A 23,226-nucleotide genomic window follows, 5' to 3' on the forward strand; every position below is an offset into this window, starting at 1 on the left:
GTGGAGATACTGCTCTCATTCCCCAGATCTCTCTTAATCTGTATCCTGTCCTCTGAGGGTATGAATCCATCTCAGCATGAATGAATATGGCAACGTTTCTGTCAGAGTCATATAAAAATCATTTTCAACTGCTTCAGGGACCAAACACTGAGGAAGTGGTTAAGGACACAAGTTCTAGAATCCTACAACCTCCGCTTTCCAGCTCTGTGAACTTGGAAGTGACTCAACTGTCCAAGCCTCAGTTCCCTCATCTAGAAAATGAGGGATTAACACCTGATTGTACCTATTGTCAGGATTCACTAAAGCAACATGAAGCATTTATAACAATGCGACAGTAAACATTTACAAAGTTAACTCTTTTATGTGTTAGAATACTTTCAGGGGCAAGTCACAGAACACCCAAGTAAAAGTACCATAAACATTAAGGACATTCATTTAGCCCACTTAACAAGAAGTTCAAAAGCAGACAATTCTAAGGTTGGTCCTCATAACAACGAGGACCCAGTCCATTTCCATCCTTCTGTTCTTTCATTCTCAGGGTGTTGTTCATTCGGGTACCCAACATCTTCAAAACCTCAGGGTATCTCCATTTTCCATTTGTACTTGCTAGCTCCTCTCAAAGATGGCTACCATTGTGTCAGGCATCAAACCCAGACATAAAAACGTCCAGATACAGCACTATCCAATAGAACTTTCTGCAATGGTGGAAATATCCTACATCAGCACTGTCCAGTATGGCAACCGCTAGCCCCATGTGACTGTCAGGTACTTGAAATGTAGATAATGTGACCAAGGAACTGAAGTTTTAATTTCATTTCATTTTAATTAATTTAAATTTAAATAGCCACATGTGCCTAGTGGCTATTGTCTTGGACAGTGCAGGTCCAGAGGAAGGAGAGGAACTGTTTTTCCTTGAGTCTCATCTTTAGGATGGGGAAATTTTTCCTAGAAGTTCCCCAGCAGATTTCCCCATTTGTCTTATTGGTCAAAAGTGGGTCATGTGCCCACTCCTAAGTCAAACACTGGCAAGGAATAGCATTTCCATGGTTGGCTTAGAATTATCAGGATTTACTCCTGTGTCGTATGGAAAGGGATGAGCCAGGGTTTATGCAGCAAGAAAAAAGCAAGGAATGGTTGTCATATAAATGACCCAGTGGTATGTGCCGCACCACATCTGCTCCATCTAGATCAGGGGTCTGTAAACTACAGTCCATGGGCCAAATCCAGCCCACCAACTGTGTTTGTAAATAAAGCTTTATTGGTGCAAAACCATGCCTATTCATTTACATATTGCCTATAGCTGCTTTCAAGCTACACTGGCAGAGTTGAATAGTTGCCACAGAGACCATATGGTCAACAAAGCCAAACATATTTATTATCTGGGTCGTTACAGAAAAGTTTTGCTAACCTCTGGTCTAGAAGGACATTCCTATGGCTAAAGTCACCATTGTTAAAGACTGTGGCTAAAAGCAAGCACTTTGTGCAGGCTGGTGGAGAGGAGAGGGTTCTGGAGAACAGCTTTCAGGACCTTGATACTTTCTTGCTGGGTAACCTAGAAAATTACTCCATTGTTTTGAGCTTCAGTCTTCTCATCAGCAAAGTGGAGATACTACAGACATCTCCACCTACTTCAGGGGACCATGGCGAGACATGTATGCCCAGGTGCTTGGTAAACCACGCAGACCTATAATCACATCCAGTTGGGTGGCGGCGGCGGCGGCGGGCTGCTGCTGCTGCTGCTGCTGCTAATGGTCAGTACTATGGGCTGTTGCTACTGGATCCTACCAGGAGACACCAGGACTTTTCCATGAAGAGCCAGGCAAAGAGAGCACTGGCAACTGGGAGACTTCCCAGCCAGCAAAAGTCACTTCCAGAGTTTTAATCAGTTTAGAAATCAAGAGATTCATTGGCTTCATGGTAACTTTAGGAACCTTTGAAATTGCCTCACATAAAAAAATGCTGTTTGAAAAACTATGACTTTTAAGTTGTTTCCAGTTTCACATTAGGAACTTTGACTAGGAGGACAGTCTTAAAATGGGACTGCAAAGATAAGTGCTTCTCAGTTTGAAGCACACCCCAAGGACTCCCGGTATCCCAGGACAATGAATTAGGAATCTGAAGACTGTCCCTACTGGGTAATTGAACTCACAGAATGTCAGAGTGTGAAGAAAACTTACAAGGCAGTCAGCTGAGCCCCCTTATCACATGGAGGAGAGGAAAGGAAATGCATTCTTCAAGGGTAATTCTAGCCCAAGGTACAGCCACCTCACTGAAGTCTATGCAAAAGTTCAGAGGAGTAATACATGTTGTATCAGAACCCACTGGGTTCAGATGAGGATAATGCTAATGATGGAAGCTGAGGGGAGAGGCCCACTTTATTGAGCACTTACTATGTGCTAGACACTGTGGAGGATACACAGAGGAAAAACATGTCATTCCTATCCTCAAGGACCTGACTAGATATTTCTTCATACCTGAAAAGATAAAACCAGGAGGAGGAGCAGAATTCAGGATATCTTGATAACCCTTCAACAATTCCTAGCTGAGTATCCTGATACATAGTAAGTGTTCAATATGTATTCATTTTAGAGTTAGTTTAAAATGTATAGACATAATTTAGATGTACAAACAACAGCAGCAATAAACAAACAAATCCCTGCGCTTCCTTTGATGTGTAGGATGGTTCCATCTTGTTTCGGAGCCTCCATTCCAGAGGTACAGGAAAAGGATCCTTAAGCCTGATGACTTAAAGTAGCTCTCTCCTTTGCTCTAAAATGGCCTCTAGTTAACTCAGTGTCTTTTGGGTAAATGGACAATCTTTGTCTTCCCTCCTCTTCCTTCTGGCAGTCAGGATGGCTTCCAGGTTGAGAATGGGGTGCTAGTGCCCTTCTGGAAGCAGGGAGAAGGGGCCTGAACCTGTGAACTCATGCCACGCTGAGCCGTGGCTTCTCAATGGCCTCTCCCGAGATCTCCTTCACCCTGCAGGGTTCCTGGGTGTCCAGCTGGCATCCACTTCTGCTTTGTTCAGCAGGCCTCATGGCCTATTCTCTCAGAATCCCACCATGGCCTGGGGTTCCCTCTCTTACCCAGGTCCCCTCAGCTTTTACTACTGAGTGTGTGTCACATCCTCCATCGGGCCCATTGTCCAAGTTGCGCACACCATCATCTTTGCAGCTCTGTCTCTGTCCCGGCCTCTTAACACAGCTACCCACTAGGAACATGAGGGCAGTTTCGAATCCCTAATCCTGTCATACAAGAGATGAGCAAGACTTAGAGAGACACCATTTCCAGCCTTCTCTCTGCCTAAATACACTGTGCCACCATTTCTCATCTCTATCATTGTCTTATGTTGATGTACAGGCTCCTGTGAGTTCTCACCAGTTCTAAGTGGAAAGTGGGACACAAATGTCCTCTGCTTTCAGTGTCCCCCTCAACCTATCTAGAGTCTCTGTCATTCCTTGTCAGCACTTCTGCCTGCTAGAGAAAGAGGGCCCAACTGAAGTGACCTCATGCCTATGTGTGGGGTGAGATTTTGGGGGGTTGTGAGATTGGCTGAGGATCAGATCAACACATGGTATTTATAATCTCATTTTTACAGATAGGGAATTGAGAGAGAAGAGGACCAGCACTGGGTTTGGTATTAGAGGACAAAGTCAAACAAGACAGGTGCCCTGCTACCAGGTGGGAGGGGGTTAGGAGGGATGGATGAACAAGATGAAAGGGATTAAGAAGTACAATTTGACAGTTATAAAAATAGTCATGGGGATGTAAAGTACAGCACAGGGAATATAGTCAATAATATTGTAATAGCTGTATGGTGTCAGATGGACACTAGACTTATTGGGGTAATCACTTCATAAGTTATATAAATGCCTAGTTTCATGCTGTACACCTGAAGTGAATATATTATATGTCAACTGTAATTGGAAAATAAATTTAAAAATTTTTAAAAAGACAGGTGCCCTGCCTTTCAGGAGCATATAGTACCTCCTACAGCTCTAACATGTGCTACCCAAAGAAGACTCAAGACTTGGATGGACAAAGAATGAGAGGGTAAGAGGAAAAGAGACAGTGAGGCCTTAGAGAAGGGGAATTATAGAGCAATCTGTCACTGGAAATGCCTGCTGCACAGAAAGATCTAGGCCCAGCCCAGAGAGAGAGTGAGTTTGGGATTATAGCTCATGAGATCACCAAGCTGGCTCAAATGTGTAATTGTTTCCAAATGGGGAAGACAACTCTGCAAGAATGAAATTATAACCATCTTCCACTATTATTATGTCATCTCACCCTCTGGAAAATAGTTGTACCTAAAAGAAGACCTCCTTCGAAGAGAAAAAAAAAGGCAAAAGAAAAAAGGCATTGGCACTGCCCAGGAGAGCTAGAGGCTAGAGATAAGTATAGTTACCTGCCTATTGGGGCTTCTGGCAAACCAAGAATGACGCTTTCAAACATCACCAAATCACACAACTGAAAGTTTTAAGGTCTAAGGATTCTCCCTGTTGGCCAGTGGCCTAATAAGAGAGTGTCAGACCTACCTCTCCTTGTTGTCAAGAGCTACTGAATCATCTCTCAGGCTTCCAGAGTAAAGCTACTGTGTTTGCAGTCCAGGTTCCTCAGAGCCAAGGGGAATGGCTGCTCTCCTGTGGCTTACCCAGGCTCCCTCTCTATCTTATCCTCGTATCTCAGTGACATGTTCACTCAGACACTGAGCAGCCTGGTATCGAATGAACAGTACAGGCTATAGATTCCAATGGGGGAATCCTCCAAGCTGTGTGACTCGGAGCAAAGGACTTCATGTCTTCGATGCTCAGTTTCTTCATCTGCAAACTGAGACTAAAAATATCTACCATGAAGAGCTTTTGTGAGGATTAAATGAGATAATGTCCATAAAGCACCTTTAAGGGCCTAGCCCAGAGCAGGCCTCAGTGCTCATTAATTTTACTCCCATTAGTTTCCCACCTGCCTTGCCAAACCTCCATTCTCCCTTCTCACCTGACACTGACAATGCCCTGAAAGGACTCACAGTGCAAAGGAACGGTAATGATATGATACAAAGTGACAAGTATACAAAGCTATGGATGAAGAGAAAAAGGAGCACTAGGGAGAGAGATTTCATTCTTCTGAAGAGGTCAGGGCAGGTTTTATAGAGGTAATATTTGGCCGGACCTTGGAAGATGAGTGTTTTTCCAAATAGGGATGGCCCCTGGAAGCAGAAGGAGGGAGAAGGGAAGTAAGATAGGGAAGGGAGTAAAGCCAATAATGGGTATATTCATGAGCAGGTTTCTACTGTGGGCAACTGGAGCACACCTCAGCTTGTCCCACCAAGGGGTGAGGGAGCTGGCATAGGTAAAGAGCAACTCCCATCCCTCACTGTTTTGGGGCGTTCACTCCCTGGCACTTTTGGCTTCTTCTGTGCACAGGCCAAGCATGGACCCATGGGCACAGATCATTTTTAGTCAGAGCCATCGGAGCCATCAGTATGCATGGGATTTTTCTGCAGGTGACTTCTGAGGTGGGCCAAGGGATACAGACGGGGCACCAATAGCATCTGCTACAGGTGGCTTTGTAAGCAACTAGACTAATCCACAGAGTTGGCCAGAGGCTGTATGTTAGAGTCCTATAGCAATGCCTCACACTCTAGGACTGTTATAGTTTGTATTGTTCTCATGTGTCATAAACATGTCCCTCCAACTGGAGTGTCAATTCCCTGGAGTGAGAGATGGTGTTCTCTCAGCAGCTAGTAACACTGGTCACACAGCAGGTACTCATTACTGCACAACTGATTATCCAATGTAGAAGCAGCAGGCCAGTCCCCTTGGCCTTCATCAAAGACCAGACCTAAGCCATCCTGCACTGAAGAGAAGCTACCTCAGTCCAAAGCTGTTCAGGGAGAGTGTGCCAATGAACCATCTGGGTGATCCAATCTAACATTCAGTGGTTCTCACAATTATGGAATCCGCCTTTATTTTTAATCTACAAATGCACAACCTCCAAACGACTGAGCCTAGCATAGCAGAGAGGCTAGGAATGACAAAACACTGGATAGTGTACTTAAACACACAAACTTTGAGTCAGGTGGCCTGAGTTTGAATTGTAGCTCTGCAACTGAAACGTTGAACCTAAGGCAAGTCACTTACCTTCACTGCACCTCAATTTCCTCATCTGTAAAATGGAGCTAATAATAGTGCCTACTTCAAAGCGTTATTGAGTGAGCTTTAAATGAGTTAGTCTTGTATAAGGGCTCAGAACAGAGGCTGGCACATGGTGAGTGCTATTAAGGTGACTATTAAATAACATGAATACTCTTAGCTCTTAGTGGGAGTTCTAAAAACAATAATGATCTTCCTATTTAGCCCTTTCCAGATCCCAAAACACTTCATTCAGAAAAACCTTTGCATACACAATGCTATATGCTAATTATATGTCAGTAAAGCCGGAGGAAAAAAAAGAAAAAGAAAAATCTTTGCCTTCATGGGGCTCATGATTATACCCATTTTGAAGACGAGGACATAGAAATAGAGGCTTATGTTGTTCTAGTGGTAAATGAAGATCATACAAATACCAGGTGGCAGGCATGGGGAAGGCTAACCCTAGGTCTTACCATCTTTCTACTGTATCTTACTGTCAGCAGTAATGCTTTAGCCAATTCTTTACAACAGTGGTTCTACACTTTGGGCATACATCAATCGGTAGCCCCTGGAGGGTTGATTAAAACAGACTGCTGGGCCCCGGTATTCTGAGTTTCTGATTCAGCAGGTCTAAGGTGGGTCTGAAAATCTGCACTTCTAAAAAGCTCCCAGATGATGCTGATGCTACTTGTGTGGGTCCACACTTTGAAAACCACTGCTTTCAGAAATCAGTTCATCAGAGAGTCAGAGCAAGAAATACAGTCAGCATCCTTAAGCCCCACTTGGGTTTTCCCTACTCAGGTTTACTTCAGAGCCACGCACTTTGTGGTCTACCTGTCCTGTTTCATCATTTTAAAATATACTTTTACAAAAAGACTTATTTCTGCCAAGCAGCTTCCACTTTGACGATTTCCCCCCCTTGTGTTGCACTTTCCTTCCTGGTCTACCACTGTGGTGGAAAAAGCACTGAAACGTGAGACCAACGATCTAATATCTAGTCTGGCTCTACCACTTCCTGACCAATTATGTCCCTGGGAACATTTACTCATCAGTTAAGTGGGGACATTCAGTTTTTGCCCTGCCAATCCCAAAGTGAGATGATGTGTGTGAGCACAGTTGACATGAATGTCACATGGCCACAACAGAATTTGTGTCCCATGATAGATATCTGGAGGAGTTTTCTCTCCCCACTTATGTCTTCTGCCAGTTTTGTAGGCAGTGGTTCTCAAAGTGTAGTCCCCGAACCAGTCACACCAACATCGTCTGGGAGCTTGTTAGAAATGTCAATTCTCAGGTCCCACCCCAGACCTACTAAATCAGAAACGCTGGGAGAAGGACCCAGAAATCTGTGTTTTAACAAACCCTCCAGGTGATTATGATGCACACTTGAGTTTGAGAACTCTGGTTTTGTGGTTACTAGCACAAAATTCAGAGTTGGGTACAAATCCTAGTTCAGCTACTTCTTTGAGCAAGTTATCTCTCTGAGCTTCAGTTTTTTGATCTGAGAAATGGGGCTAAGACTAGCATCTTCTCTTCATAGATTTGGTTGAGAAGCTTAAGAGAGTAGATGTATGTAAAGCACAAAGGGACCTGGTACATTGTAAGCAATCAGTACACATTTAGCTTTTACAATTTTTTTGGTCAACTATCATGGCTTCTTGACAATATGCCCCAGTGCCTACTTTTTGAAGGATTGTTGATTGTGTTTTAACCTGTTGGGAAGTTTTCCATTTATTTTGTGTGCATGCATGTATATGAGTGTGTATTGTGTGTGTGTTTTTTGTTTATGTTGTTGTTTGCTCCTGGTAGATATTTGCTTTATTCAATGAAGATTCCTTGATCTTGTCACTCTCTTCTGAATAAGAAAGATATTTTTTGTGTCTTTAATAATGTCTTCTTAAATAACATTCCTAATGAGGATTCTTTACATTTGCATAGCCCTGTATTCTTTTGTCAGTTGCACCCACAGATACTGCAGCCCCAGGATTTCTAGCTTTTTTACTGCCTTCCTGAGATACCTTTTCTTTTCTTTTAAAAAATTCTTTTTATTGTTAGTTTCAGGTGTACAGAACAATGCAATAGTTATCCTTTTCACCCTCACAAAGTAACAACCCCCCCTCTCCCCATGTGCTGCCCTCCCACCCCCGATAATCATGCTTATCTATTACAATTCCATTGATTCCAGTAGAGAGTGGGAATGGAATCGATACCTTTTCTCCTTGTTTCATAAGCTTTAAAAATTTTAAAGATCTTCTTTTCTGAAAACCATGCAGCTTTATTTGGCTGATTCTCTACCTCCCTAAAATTTCCATTCAGAAGTGTCTTCAAGTAGATACTTTTAAAAACAAATAAACACCAGAAATAAGCCCTCACATATATGGTCAATTGATTTTTGACAAAGGTGCCAAGACCACTCAATGGGGAAAGGAGCGTCTTTTCAACAAATGGTGCTGGGAAAGCTGGATATCCACATGCAGAAGAATGAAGTTGGACCCTTACCTTACACCATATACAAAAATGAATTCAAAATAGATCAAAGGACCTAAACATCAGAGCTAAAACTATAAAACTCTCAGAAGAAAGCATAGGGGTTAATTCTTCATGACATTGGATTTGGCAATGATTTCTTAGATATGACAGCAAAAGTAGGCAACAAAGTAAACATAGATAAATTGGGATTCATCAAAATTAAAAACTTTCGTGCACCAAAGGACACTATTAAAAGAGTGAAAAGACAACCTAAAGAATGGGAGAAAAATATTTGCAAATCATATTATCTGATAAAGGATTAATATCCGGAGTATATAACAAACTCCTATAGCTCAGCAACAAAAACCCCAAACAATCCAATTAAAAAATGGGCCAAACACTTGAATAGACATTTCTCCAAAGAAGATGTACAAATGGCTAATAAGCATAACATCACTAATCATTAAGGAAATGCAAGGCAAAGCCACAATGAGATACCATTTCACACCCATTATCAAAACAACAGAAAATAACAAATGTCGGTGAGGATATAGAGCAACTGGAATCCTTGTGCTTTGCTGGTAGGAATGTCAAATGGTGCAGCCACTGTGGAAAACAGTTTGTCAGATTCTCAAAAAGTGAAGCAGAACTACTATATGACCCAACAATTCCACTCCTATGTATATAAACCCAGAAGAATTGAAAGCAGGGACTCAAACAGATACTTGTACACCAATGATCATAGCATTATTTACAGTACCCAAATGGTGGAAACAACCCAAATGTCCATCAACAATGAATGGATAAACAAAATGTGGAGTATTATTCAGCCTTAAAAAGGAATGAAATTCTGATACACGCAACATGGATGAACCTCAGAAACATTATGCTAAGTGAAATAAGTTAGACACAAAAGAAAGAATATTGTATGATTCCACTTATAGGAGGTACCTAGAATGGCAAATTTATAGCGACAGAAGGAATAGAGGTTAACAGGAAATGGTGGGATGGGAGTTATTGTTTAATGGGTACAGAATTTCTATTTGAGATGATGAAAAGGTTCTGGAAATGATCAGTGGTGGTGGTTGCACAAAATTGTGAATATATTTAATGCTGGTGAATTGTACACTTAGAAATACTTAAAATGGTAAGTTTTATGTTGTTAATTTTACCACAGTAAAAAAATAATTCCTAAATAAATACACACAGACAAAACAGAAAAAAACTGAAGGAAAACAGGTACCTTACCTTCCAGGGATGTCACCAGAATTACATGAAGACAAATGACAAGTAATATCTTGAACATCAGTAAAAGTTCTTCAGGTCTGCCAACATGGCCACAATGCCCACCAGAGAAAAACATCCTGGAGTAAAATAACGGAAAAACATATTATCATGGCTTGCCAGAATCATACCCAAAAGGTCAGTTCCTTGACCAAGGCAAACTGCAATCCTGCTTCCTTTAAATTACTCTAGTTCCAGAGAATTGGCAATGCCAGGTGGGCACTGACTACAAAAAGCCAAACACATGTTTATTCTGGGAGGACCACCCCATGGGATATTTCGTTATATTAAAAATGACAAGCAAGGTAGTCCATGTGGATTTATGGAAAACATCAACACATGCAAAATATCAAGAAGAAATAAAAAGCACAAAACACTGCATATATAAATGTTACCACTATATAAAGGCTAGTTAAAAACTACTCTAAGAATCAAAAGGAGTCACAGAATCATATAAATAATCTACTCGTACTTATGTCTAATGGTGTAAAAGGATGGTTACATCGCTTTTCCTCAATATTAGTTCATTATCATTGCTTGTATTTTTAGTAGTCAGGAGGGCAGATTCAACATTTTCTAAAAAGCAAAGTTTATATCAGAATTGAACTTAAAAGTCTCATTTGCCATTCATTCATTCAACAAATATTTATTGAGGATCAACATACACCAGATGAAATGTGAGGGCTGAACAAGAGTTAACTAGATGAGATACACATGGTGAAGGTGGGACAGGGGCTTGGGGGAGCTTGGCACACAGACGGAATTAGAATTGCAAATGCTAAGAATGTATCTATTCCTCTCATGGTGAAAGAGTTGGCCAACAGAACCCCGCGACGGGTAGTCAGCACCAGCAGCAGAGGCTGGTGTGGGATGCTGAGAGAGAAAGGAACCAGCCAGAAAATCACAACCTACCCAAGGTGTCAGGCACAAGCAGGGGGACAATGAGAGCCCTAAGAGCAGGCTCCTTCTTTATGGCCACAGGGGAAAAGGCAGGGATAGACCAGGCTGTGTGTTCTCAGCTGGCAGAGCTCCTCGCCACAGGGCACCCATGAACCCAGCCACCACTGCAGCCTCTGCCAACCTGAGATAGAGTGCGCATGCACAGTGGCAAAGACTGGAGATGAGTTCATAGGTCCTGGCCACACAATGTCTGAATGACTTGGGACAGGTTATGCCCAATGGCCAGGATTCCCCATCTAGCAAATTGTGATAAAAGCACCAACTGATAATATTTCTGTGTTGATTAAACAAGAAATATTCGTACAGTGGCTGGTACCATGAAGGCACTATAAATACTAGCTGTACTCTTCACTTGTTCAGTCAAATAACATCTATTTTGTACCTAGTATGTGCAGGGTCAGATAGTGCAGAGATTCCAGGCTAATGGGGATGAGGGCATGGAAAGATGGGGGTAAGTCACATTTCTCAGTCTCGAGGAAAAACTGACAATCTTTAAGAATCCTGTAATTTAATAGCCATCACCAGTACCAGGGGGGTGATTCTTTCCTGGTCTCAGACCAGCAGGTGAATCCTCCTTTCAAAAAGGGCTTACATTTTTAAAATCAATAAATTGTATTATTTGTTAACAATACACGACATTTAATAGATTGTAAACTGCCTCTGGTTGGTCCCTCCTCTTCAGCACTTTTATCCTCTCTCTGTTCATAATGGCATATTATTGAGCCTCCCAAATGAGTCATTCAAAGGAGAATGCTAATATAGTTGTGCAAAAATGGAGCGATATTTCTCTGGAGGAAAATATAAGTGTCTGCTACAGCTACACACAATATTGATGAATCTCAGAAATATAATGTTAGATAAAGGAGCCAGACATAAAAGAATGCATATTGTACGTGGTTCCATTCATATGAGAACAAAAGCAGACCAAACGAATTGATGGAGTAAGAAATCAGGAGAGTGGTTAGCCTTGGAAGGGGGGAGAGGGTGTAATATTTAGGAGTGGGCGCAAGGGGGCTTCTGAGGTAATATTCTGTGTGCTGGTTACATGGGTGTGTTCAGCCCCCGAAATTCACTGAACTGTACACTTACATGTATTAATATGTCATAAAAGGTTTCATGTAAAAGTTTAAAAATTAATCTATATTTTATTTCTGAAAAATAAAAAATAAAATAAAATAAATTTTCTCACTTCCCCTCCAAAAGTATTGCTCCTTTTTTTTAAAAATAAAAAGCTCTATTTAGTGAACTAAACCTCTACAAAAAAACTCTCTCCTATACAAATGACTTAGAAGATTTACTGCATAAGTATCTAATTTTAGTTCTGGAAAGAGTATCAGAGCAGTTTACTTCTGGAAAGGAACTCAGAATTCACCTAGCCTCAAATCCTCATTCTAAAGATGAAGAATGAGGCCCAACATGCTCTAGGGGGTGGGTCAAGGTCATTTAGTAACTGTTTGGTGGGACTCCTAACCTTTCTACTAGGCCACAGTGCGTGAAAGTAAACTGTTTTGAGTCCATCAGGTGAAAAACAAATCAACAAATTCAAAATGCTACTATACAATTTCAAAATTTCTGCAAATTCATTCTTGAGTTTTACCAACTCCTAGGGTAGAACCTAAGTGGTATATAAGGTATGGTCAGTTAAATTAGTCATGGTACACAGTGACTAGTTCTTATGAGCCCTGATCAAAATAAACCATGCCTTCCACTGAACAGAGCTTGTACTCAACTCCCAAGTGAGGGCAGGAAGGCCCAGAATGAAGGGTGATTCCAGCAATCATTCTGAAAAGAGAATATGGATCAAGAAGAACTTAGTACAGACCAGTCATCACTGAAAAGACTGCTGCCTTCAGTTGTTAAGCCTGGAATACGTTTCCTCAAGGCTGACTATATATTTCCTAATAGGAGAAGTTTGATGGTATTTTAAATAATATAGTTCCTGTTTTTGGCATAAGCTAGACAACATCCTGTTAGTTCATAAGGTCTTTAGGATTTTTGATCAAAGAGGGAAATCTGTGGATTTTGAAACCCTTACTTATTATACATAAAACACATTTTTATCTTTTTCATCTGGAACTTTTCTCCATTGTCTAGTGCAAGTTGGGTCAGCTCAATGCTCTCTAGGTCATCAATAAAGATAATTTAAATAGCCACTGGTTCTTAGCAAATTTTCAAGGTGCTAAGCTGGCTGGTGAAATAATATCAGTTACAGAGAAAACTATTTGCTAGCATTTAAAGAGTCAAATCTAGACCTTGACACTAGACAACCTCTCATGAAAGATTATCCCAGATTCATCAGGGTCCTTTTATGGTTGTGGACTCTGATGTAAATGGCAACCCTTAGGGTCGTGCAGTGCAACAGCTACATGATGGTATGCCATGGCCCTGCTTGTACTACTCCCAGAAATTGTTCTACATCAATTTCATTAAATAGTATCACTCATATTTTTAAAAATCTATATCATCAGTGCAACCTTGAATGGCAATAAATGATAAATCTATCTTTATCTAAAAATAGAGTAATTAAAGAGTAGGATTAAAAAGGGGAAACAGCTTGATGCCACTGTAGAACAGGTCCGGGTGAGGGTTAGTCTTCGTTATCTCTGGTTAACTGGCAACATTTGATTATACCATGGCTGGTATGACATATGAAATAATCATTTTTTTTGGCTGAGCCATCATGCCACCTGTTGGCAGCTCAGCGGCAGCTCAGCTCAGGCTGGGAATCGAACCGGCGACCCTGTTGCTCAGAGCTTGCACTTAAAAAAAATTTTTTTATTGTTAGTTTCAGGTGTACAGAACAATGCAATAGTTATCCTTTTCACCCCTCACACAGAAACAACCCTCCTCCCCCATCTACTGCCCTCCCATCCCCGATATCATACTTATCTATTACAATTCCATCGACTCCATTAGAGCTCATACTCTTGAGCGAGCTCTTAACCAACTGAGCCACTCGGCCAGCCCTGATAATCAATATTTTTTACTTGAGTAACAAGAGGTATGATAATTGATCCCTAAGTCTTCTAGAAAACTTTATGCCTTTGAGATATTTATATTGAGTCCTAAGTATTGGCCCCAGTTGTCCAGAGCTAAGGGTGCTAAATATATATTGGTAAATCCAAATGAACTGACTATATAAAACAATAATAACATCTTGCAAGGATAAGTGAAATGTGATAGAATAAAAAAATGACAACTATATTCCATATACATATACATTATAATATAATAACTATATATCAATTAGGAAATGAAAAAATAAAATTAAAAAATTAAAGTCTTCCAAGGTCCTTGTATTATCATAGAGGACGCTAAAGGTATTGATTATCTTCAGACATTAAAAAGTTCAGTAAACAGTGTAATTTCTATAATAATTACTAAAAAATGGAAGTGAAGCATATAACTTCCTAACTAGTAGGGCAGAGGGAATGATTTTTAGAATATTCAGTCAATCTAAAGGAAGGCAAGAAAGGGAAGAAAAAGAAACAAGGAATGGTTAGGAAAAATAGAAGATGGTAAATTTAAACACACATACAAATCAATGATTCATTAAATATAAAAGGTCTAAATGAGTGAATTAAAAGGCAAAGTCTGAAAAAAATACAAAATCCAACTATATGCTATTTACAGGAACACAACTAGAACATAACGATTCAAAATTTTTGAAAATAAAAGGACAGAAAAGATATGCAATGCCAATACTAAGCAAAAGAAAATTAATGTTTATACTAATATCAGACAAATTATTCTTTAAAGCAAAAGGCATTACATAGAAATAAAACAGTTCATTCACAAAAGGTTCAATTCAATTGGAAGACTGGACAAATTTACATGTGAATGCAACTAATCATATAGTCTCAAAATACACAAAACAGTATTTTTGACAGAATACAAAGGGAAATAGAACAAATTCACAATCATATTGAGAGATATTCACACATCTGTATCAGCAATAGGTAAAATTCCAATAAGAAAGTCATCTAAGGATATAGAACAGCAGTTCTCAACCTTTCACAGGGGTTGCCTAAGACCATTGGAAAACACATATTTTCGATGGTCTTAGGAACCAAGACACCGCTCCTCTATCCGTCTCCAGGCCCACATGCAGATAGGCCCACATACGAGTACCTGGCAACACCTGTGAAAGGGTCGTTCGACCCCCCCAAAGGGGTCGCAACCCACAGGTTGAGAACCGCTGATATAGAATATTTGAATGACCCATTTAACCATCTTGAGTTAAAGACCAAATATAAACCCTCTACTCAATAACTACAGAGTACATACTCTTTTGAAGTGCACATGGAATATTCATGAAAACCAGACCAAAAAGAAGTCTCAAATACATTTTGCAGACTTGGAAAAAGCAAAGGAGAATGTTTTCTGACCACAACACAATTAAGCTGTAATAACAGAAAGTTAAATTGTTATTTAACAAATTACTTATGGGTCAATGAAGAAGTTATAATGTATATTACAAAATGTTTGACTTGATCAATAATAAAAACACCATATATCAAGATATGGGGATAGAGCTAAAGATCTTTAGAGTGAAATTTATATTTTAAATGTACATGTTAGAAAAAGAATGGTTTAAAATTAATAAGTTAAACTCCTTTTCAAGAAGTTAAAAAAACACAACAGCAAAATAAACCCAAAGAAGGAGAAGGAAATAATAAAAATAAAAGCATGAAATAATGATATAGAAAAAAAGAGACATAAAACAACAGTTATTAACAAAGCCAAAGTTGTTCTTTGTAAAGACAATTCTGGCAAAATTAAGAGGAAGGGAGGAGGGGAGGAGAAAAGAAAGGAAGGAGGCAAAGAGAAGTAGAAAAAGAGAGTATAAACAAATAACCAAGAGAAATAATTTAAAAAGCAACATAACTGAAGATGGCATAATCAAAAAAGATAAAAGGATCTTAGGGACAACTTTATTTATTAAATTTGAAATTCTGGATAGAAATGGGCAAATTCTTAGAAAAAATATAACTTACCACAAAGGAATCAATAATAATAATAAACCTGAACAGATGTATAACCATTGAAAGTCTCAAAATTTTCCCCACAAAGAAAACACCAGGCCCAGAAATTTTCACTGGTGATTCTATCAGATACTTAAAGAACAAGAATTCCAATATAACAAGAACTCAAAGAATAGAGAAAGAGAGCATAGCCTAACTCATGTTTATCAGGCTAGCATAACCCTGGTGCCAAGCCCTGACAAGGAAAGTCCTCACATTTTTACCCATTTTATAAATCAAAATGAGACTATTTACAGAATTCTCTGGAATGCTCACAAAATTGTCTAGCAGCAATTTCGAATCTTGTAAATTGGAGTAATTTAAATAAATATAGGACAAAAGGAACCATTCCGTATTTCAGCAACAAAATTTTTTGAGGATAAAGTCACCAACAACTAAAGCCAGCAATGCTGTAGTAAGAGAAACAGCATCCCATATGCCAAAAAAAAAGTGTCCTAAAGATGACAGAAACTGGGTTAACTGGTGAGTGCTGAATATGAGCTCCCAAATGGCAACTCTGTGTCATTTGTCATAGCACAAAGTAGAGTCAATGGTGAACTAGACAGCATGATTGCAATATGAAACTTTCACGTCTCTAGAAGCAAATGGAAGGAAAATGATTTGTTTGGTCTTTACAGTACAACATGATTTTCTTAATAAGCATTAAGTGCTTTCTAATGCAGAAAAAGAAGCTTTATTCAGTAAAACAAGTGAATCGATATCAAATGTGCAAGATTAGAAAGAAATCATGCACTTAAAGTAAAGAAATACTCATAAAACCTGGTGAAAGGTGTTATATTTTGACTCCCTCACTCATCTCCAAGTTTCTCCATTGTCCTACCTGCAATCTACCATCCGCTTGAGAACCCATGTGTGAATTACCCAAAGCAAAATGATAGTTATCTGTCTCCCCTCAGTCTTCAGGATCCAACCCCAATATTCACAGTAAATATGTTCAACAAAAGTGTTTAAAAAATATGTTCAACAACACAAACAAGCAGAATAGCATAGGGTACAAGAGCACGCATGGTAGAGCATCTGTCTGCTTTCAAATCCAAGCTCCACCTTTTATAGTGTAACCTTGGCCTGTTCCTTAACCTCTCTGGACTTAAAATCTTCACCTGAAAAAATGGAGGTAATGATTGGGTCTACCTCACAGTGTTCCTGTAGGGATGAAATGAGCTAATATATAATGAAGGTCTTAGTATCGTCAAGAAGTGTTAGCTATTATTACAAGCATACTTAGAAGACAAGTTTATAGTAGACTCCAGTGCTAAATGTAAATTTTGGAATTATTTTCTGCATTCATTCATCTAGTTTTCAAATATTTATTGAGGTTCTATTGCATGCAAGGTACTATGCTACAGACTCAAGATACAATAAACAAGACATACACCTTTCCTGCCCTTAACAGCTTACAGCCACTACTTAGATTCATTGGTCATTAGTGTGGCCAAATAAATAGTGATTTTTTTTTTTACTTAAAAGATACTTTGTCTTCACGGGCTATGAGACTCAACTTGGCCCCAAAACAAAACAAGGCATCAGGACACAATCTCCTCTTTTATATAGACTTAGTCCCCTCACCCCAGCTCTCACAGCATCCAACTCCACCCACAGCAGGCACTCAGAAAAGATTTTTAAGTTGACTTGGTCCAGAATCTGTTGCTGCACAATAATTCTATCAATATGTAGAGAAGACAAATAGGAGACTCTCCTTAAAAGCATCTTCAAGGTGTTGACTTGTCCCATCCCTGCCCCATCTTCAAGGGGATGGGGCAGAAGGATATGGTTTGTATCATCAGGAGTTCACATTTGAGAGGAAGTGAGGTACTAAGGAAAGCGAACCACCCACCAGTATTCTGTGCTCTTTCTTGTTTTTGTCATCCCACCATGCCAATTCCTGCTTCAAGTCCCACCTTGGCCACTTACTAGCTGTGAGACCCTGCTCAAGTATTTTAACCTTGTTTATAACAATAACTTATTAGCATTTATTATAATAATAACTGTGTTTTTGTCATCTAAATTATAGTAGGGCAATTATAGTTTATAATAATTATAAATATTTGCATTGGTTATAAGATTTCGATTATTTATACCAGTGAAGTCCCAGAAATAACCACTATTTATGAGTCTCAAAGGAAACAGGAAGTAAAGGTCAGTAGTGGCTTCAGAATTTCCATGTAGAAGGGAGTTGGGAGCAGAAAGCTGGTTGGGAGGAGTCTTTGAAAGCTGCATTTGCACAGCACTTTAGGTGAGAGAGAGCGCACTTCAATGATCCATTTCAAAATAGGAGAAGAGCTGTTGGAGGATAAGGAAGCCAGTCCAGAGAGAAGGAAAGGGGAAATAGAGAAACAAAATCCCAGAGTTCTATGTAAATGATCACTCCCCTTCTCCAGATTTTACTGCACCATGTCATGTCAAAATCTATACCAATTACTGAAAGTTATTCAGAAACAACTGGATTCCAGAGAAGAAGTGGGTCAACAATAGAATGCCCAATGAAAAGAAAACGTTTGAAGAAGAGAAGGGTCCAAATGGGTGGAAGTAAAGAGTTAGACAAAACAAACAAAAAAGAATACAGCAGTTAAGGGAATGGGGATTTGGAATGAAGGGGGTAATTTGAAAGAAAAAAAAACCAACAAAACATTCATTATTTCTACATTATCACTTAGAAATAGCTTCACTCACCTGACAGGAAGTTCAGAAGAAAAGACGCAGAAACTCTGCACAAATCTAAAAATGACAAAAGAAAAGACAACTAGATCAGTGGAAAGTGGACCTTCTTGGCACCATAAGGCTTCAATACTAGTCAGCCCATCAGGCAGAGGCTCTACAGATCCCCTGCTATATACCAAGGCTTGAACTTGGCAGCAATGTTACAAAAGAAATGGAGGATACAAGCCCTGTTCTTAAGGAACATATTATAAATAGAAAACAAGTCAAAGTCAGTTTCGGGACTGATCTTGTTAATGTTTTAGTAGCATTTTACTGCTCAGTCACAGGCTTTATTAACAGCATCGTAGGGACACTGGACAATGAAGTGATTGGATCTGGGGAGGGGTGGTCCCTTATAGCAACCATGCTTTGTTAAATATTTGTTCATGTTTTTGTGACTCAACTTCCCTAGAACCTAAATGCCTTGATTTTAAGGATTGGGTCATTTATGTCTCTTGTGCTTCCAAAGCCAGAGGCAGAATTCTTTCTCCATTGATGGGCTAAATAATTAACTCTCTATTGATTGTTAAGTTTCACTCAGAGTTGAAAGGGGAGGCAGGGACACTGGCATTGACAAGAATGAGGGACAAGACAGATGCACATTCGGGAAAGGAAGTGGTGTGCCCACCCAAGGCAGAGAGCATTGTTGACAACATGACTGGTATTTTTCAGAATATTCCATCATGCTTTACTTCAAAATCAAAACATTGGTACAGATATTAGCTCAAAAACGAGAGTCACTTCACACAGTGGTATCCTCTCATATGAAACACAGATATAATGATTTTCAAAATAAGATTTGCAAGAAGAAACAATCCATGGGATGATCTTGGAACCATCTGACCTGGCTTCAGTCAATAGACTGTTAAGACAGAGGTTCAGTGCTCAAGGAGGAACCAGAATATGAATTCAAAGAAGAAAGAAGGAGTCATGGTAAGTTTCTATTGATCACAATGCGTTCTTTAAGAGAAAAAAAAAAGGAGTCGTTCTTAATAAATTAAAGCCTAATATGTCAGAAAAACGTCATTAAACAAGGTTAAAGAAGACAAAAATGAAGGCCAAGCACTTTGTCCAGTCCTAGGATGAGCAAATTACAAACACATGTCCCAATGCTCCACGTGGAATGAATGTAGGATTACCAACTGAAAAACATTAAAATAATCAAACAAAGAAATCAATTGTGACTTAAGTACGGAAATAATTTCACTTCACATTTGTGTAAATAAGGATTTTCTACATAGGGATTTTTGATGAAATTTCACAACTCAAGCACATTGCCTCTCCAAAAACCTTATTGATAACCACAGACAAAAAGCACACTTAATGGTTCCCAGTAATTCATTTTATTAATAAACAACATGCTCCTTTGGAACACTTTCAGGTAGAAAAACAGGACAAGCAACAGTGAAATGCTTTGCCCACTGGATAAAAAAATTAAACAGCCTAATAATATCCAAAGCTGGAGGACATGTGGGGAAATGAACATTTGCATACACTGTTCATAGAAACGTAAACTTTGAGAGAATAGTTTAGCTATGTTTTTAAATTTTAAATATTCATACCTTTTGATCCAGAATTATAATTCCAGAGATTGTCCTTACAGAAATATTGACACACATACACAAAAATATACAAACACTGCCATTGCAACTGTGTGTGTGTGTGTGTGTGTGTGAAGAAAGCCTAAGAATCCATTAATAGATGAATAGTTAAATAAATGATGGTCTAGCCATATTATGGAATCTTATGCAATGCTTTAAAAAATGAAGTTGATCTATATGTATTGACATATAGAGATTGTCAATACATACAAGTCAGGTTAAAAAAATCAAGTTTCTTAATAACATATATACTAGGATATATTAAGAAACAAGCAAAACTATATATCTGCATGCTTATTTCTATAGTGACAAGTGTGAATGCATACAAAACGCCTTGAAGGAAACCCATCAAGCCTCCTCAGATAGAATTATGATGGGAAAGAACGAATCCCAATTTTTACTCCATAGAACACAAACATGTATTCATGTATCACTTATACAAATCAATATATTTCTTCTAGCAAAGAAAAGCAGAACAGAGGGAGGGCCAACTCATCCAGGTTCTCCAAACAGAGCTCGGAAATCGAGCTGGGGGTGGGGTGTAACTGTGAGGTAATGCCATCACTTGCTCAGGTGGATGTCATCTCCCCAGCCCTACTCTAACCCAGTTAGAAAAGCCTCATTGAAAGCCCAAAGATTTCTGGCCTTAGAGCCAAGAAACCAGCTTCTCAGCTGGGAGCACGAGCCCATTTGAGCAAGTTGTGGAAAAGAATGTCAAAAGCAATGAAGTGAAAATATCTGATGAACACAAATCCTAAAGTTAATTAAAGAACTGCACATCCTTCAGCCTCCAGATGCCTCCTTGCCACAAGTCACCAACACACACCCACCATCCTATATCTCCTGGAGAAACTAAACAGGAATCAGGATCCAATCAGCACTGGCACTCCATTAACAAAACATAGTGACTGCCAATGTTTGGGCTTCTTACATCATTGAAAGAAAAGGGCAAGTCACAAAAGGAACCATATTGACTTACGTAAGACATGGCACGGAACAGAGAAGCTTCTCAGAGAAGAGCAGCAAACTCACCAATTGCTAGGATTAACTGAAACCTCCCACACTTGCTGACTGCCCCAAACCATGACATCAGGGAGGCTGGAAATGTATCCAACTTCCTCTATTTACCAACCTGGCTAAAACCCAGGGCAGTACCATCGTGACCAGAAAAAAAAAATAGGGCAAGCAGACTGTACAAGTGGTTTGGACAGGAAGGAAATTATCTCTGTATATACTTAGAACCCTCTCTAGTGCAGAGGAAGCTCTCAGGCTGCCTCCAAGAATCAGAACTCCTGTGTTTATAGGCTGCTTAGAGGCTCTGGGTGTCAGCCATAGGGCCCACACATCCTGGGGATAATGAACAAAACAACCGGCCAAATGTGCAGGTAACAGCAGCCCCCGGCAGTTGTCCCATTGCCTCAGGATAATGTGATGCTGGTCCTAGGATCAAACAAAAACAAAAAACAAACCCAGTGACATGCAGCATCCTGGAGGGCTCCACACTTCATTTAGAACCTAATGATTAATTAATGGTCCAGACTGAGGGGCGGAGTGGCTTCCAGTTCCTGGCAATGACACCACCACCATGGAAAAAAAAGGGCCAGAAGACAAAGAGGCCTTGAGAAATTGGGAACGGGAGTAGAAATAAGCAAACAGAAGCTGCTCCACACTAGTAGGAAAAGCAAATTGCACAGATGGAGATGATGGTGAAGATTAGGCACGTGGGCATATACAGGAGATAGCTGGAGATACGCACGTTCTTGGCGGTAAAGTGGTAGTTAGGCCATCGAGGCACAAACAAGAGTGGCTCTAGAACCTGTGGTGACCCTATTACTGATGAGACCCTGCCTAGTAGCACCTTTACCTGCACAGACTGGTTTGTTCAGTTCTGGATGCCACCATTAAAGATGAGTTAAATTACGGCCCTGGAAAATTAAAGATAATTCATTCAAGAAACATTTACTGAATGCCTACTATGTGCTAAAAAACGGCCACCCTGTATGGTTGTACAGGTTGCACCCTGCACAAGGGCACTTGGGCAAGAGGACCATGAAAGCCTGAATCCAGAATGCCAGGCTCTCTGGAAGGGTCAGTTGTGGGCTCTGTCACAGGTATAACGAGATCCCTGAGGTTGTCACCTAAACTGGTGTAGGGAAATGGATCCACGAAAGTTTCCCCAAGGAGGTAACAGTCATGCCACCTCCTAAAGGATGTGCACTTCCTTTTATGTGAAGACATGGGCAAGAGCATTCCAAAGAAAGGAAATGGCCTAAACCAAGACACAGAGCGAAAGACTGGCATGGAGTGGGCATGACTCAGAATCAGTTTGATGTTTCTGAAGCATAAAGAGAAAAGCAGAGACTGGCCAGAAGGGACCGTGGAGATATGAAGCAGAAACCTGATGAAATGTATTAAAAATCTAGTCTGTGAACAAGCCAGGAAAAATCCATATTGCATTCCAGATGGAGGTCGTGATGGCTTATGAACAATGTCCACTATGTTTACAAGGCATGCACAAAAAGAAAATGGCAACTAGGTGTTCTCCAACTCTACCATGGGTGTCTAAATGGTGGCTTAAACCATAGCCCAAGGGACTTGTTAAACAGCAGGAAGAATGTGCTGGTATTATCATTGTTATATTGTAGAAGTATCTGAGAGAACTTTTGGAATTGCTCCTTTAGTCACTCCAGTGAGGCTGCATGCTGAGGTGGAATGAACCAGGTCAGGAAAAGCAGCTGGTGGACCTCTTGCAACTGTTGGTACCATGCTATTTTTCTGCAGCACTGAGAGCTTTCTTTTCTCTCCTCCTCTCTCTCCCATCTTCTCTTTCTCTCTTCCCTTCTTCTACTCTCCTTCATCCCACACTTTTCCTTTTCTCCTTCTCTCCTCTTACCTAGCTTGGGGCTTGCTAAACATACTCCAGGGGCTAAGAATGTTGCTGGTTACCTCTGCCCAGAGCTGGAGAAGAGAGAACAGTATTAAAGGCCACAGTGTGAGAAACCCACCTTCCAATGACTCCTTGATCACCAGGCCCAGTCCTCT

At 40.0% G+C, this 23,226-nt stretch overlaps 1 protein-coding gene across 6 annotated transcripts in view; it reads right to left on the minus strand.

Annotated features, from left to right (window-relative positions):
* Positions 1-23,226, minus strand: part of ADGRG2 (adhesion G protein-coupled receptor G2) — a 106,015-nt gene that overhangs the window by 55,428 nt on the left and 27,361 nt on the right. For all 6 annotated transcript variants that reach the window (XM_019666841.1, XM_019666832.1, XM_019666825.1 and 3 more), the window contains exons 2-3: positions 18,557-18,601; positions 9,846-9,961 (exon numbers count right to left, since the gene is read on the minus strand). In XM_019666841.1, the coding sequence (XP_019522386.1) occupies positions 9,846-9,960 (115 nt within the window). In that variant the 5' untranslated portion in view covers position 9,961; positions 18,557-18,601. The remainder of the gene's footprint in view (positions 1-9,845; positions 9,962-18,556; positions 18,602-23,226) is intronic.

The sequence above is a fragment of the Hipposideros armiger genome, unplaced genomic scaffold, assembly GCF_001890085.2.
Source record: "Hipposideros armiger isolate ML-2016 unplaced genomic scaffold, ASM189008v1 scaffold_13, whole genome shotgun sequence".
Classification (NCBI taxonomy): Eukaryota; Metazoa; Chordata; class Mammalia; order Chiroptera; family Hipposideridae; genus Hipposideros; species Hipposideros armiger.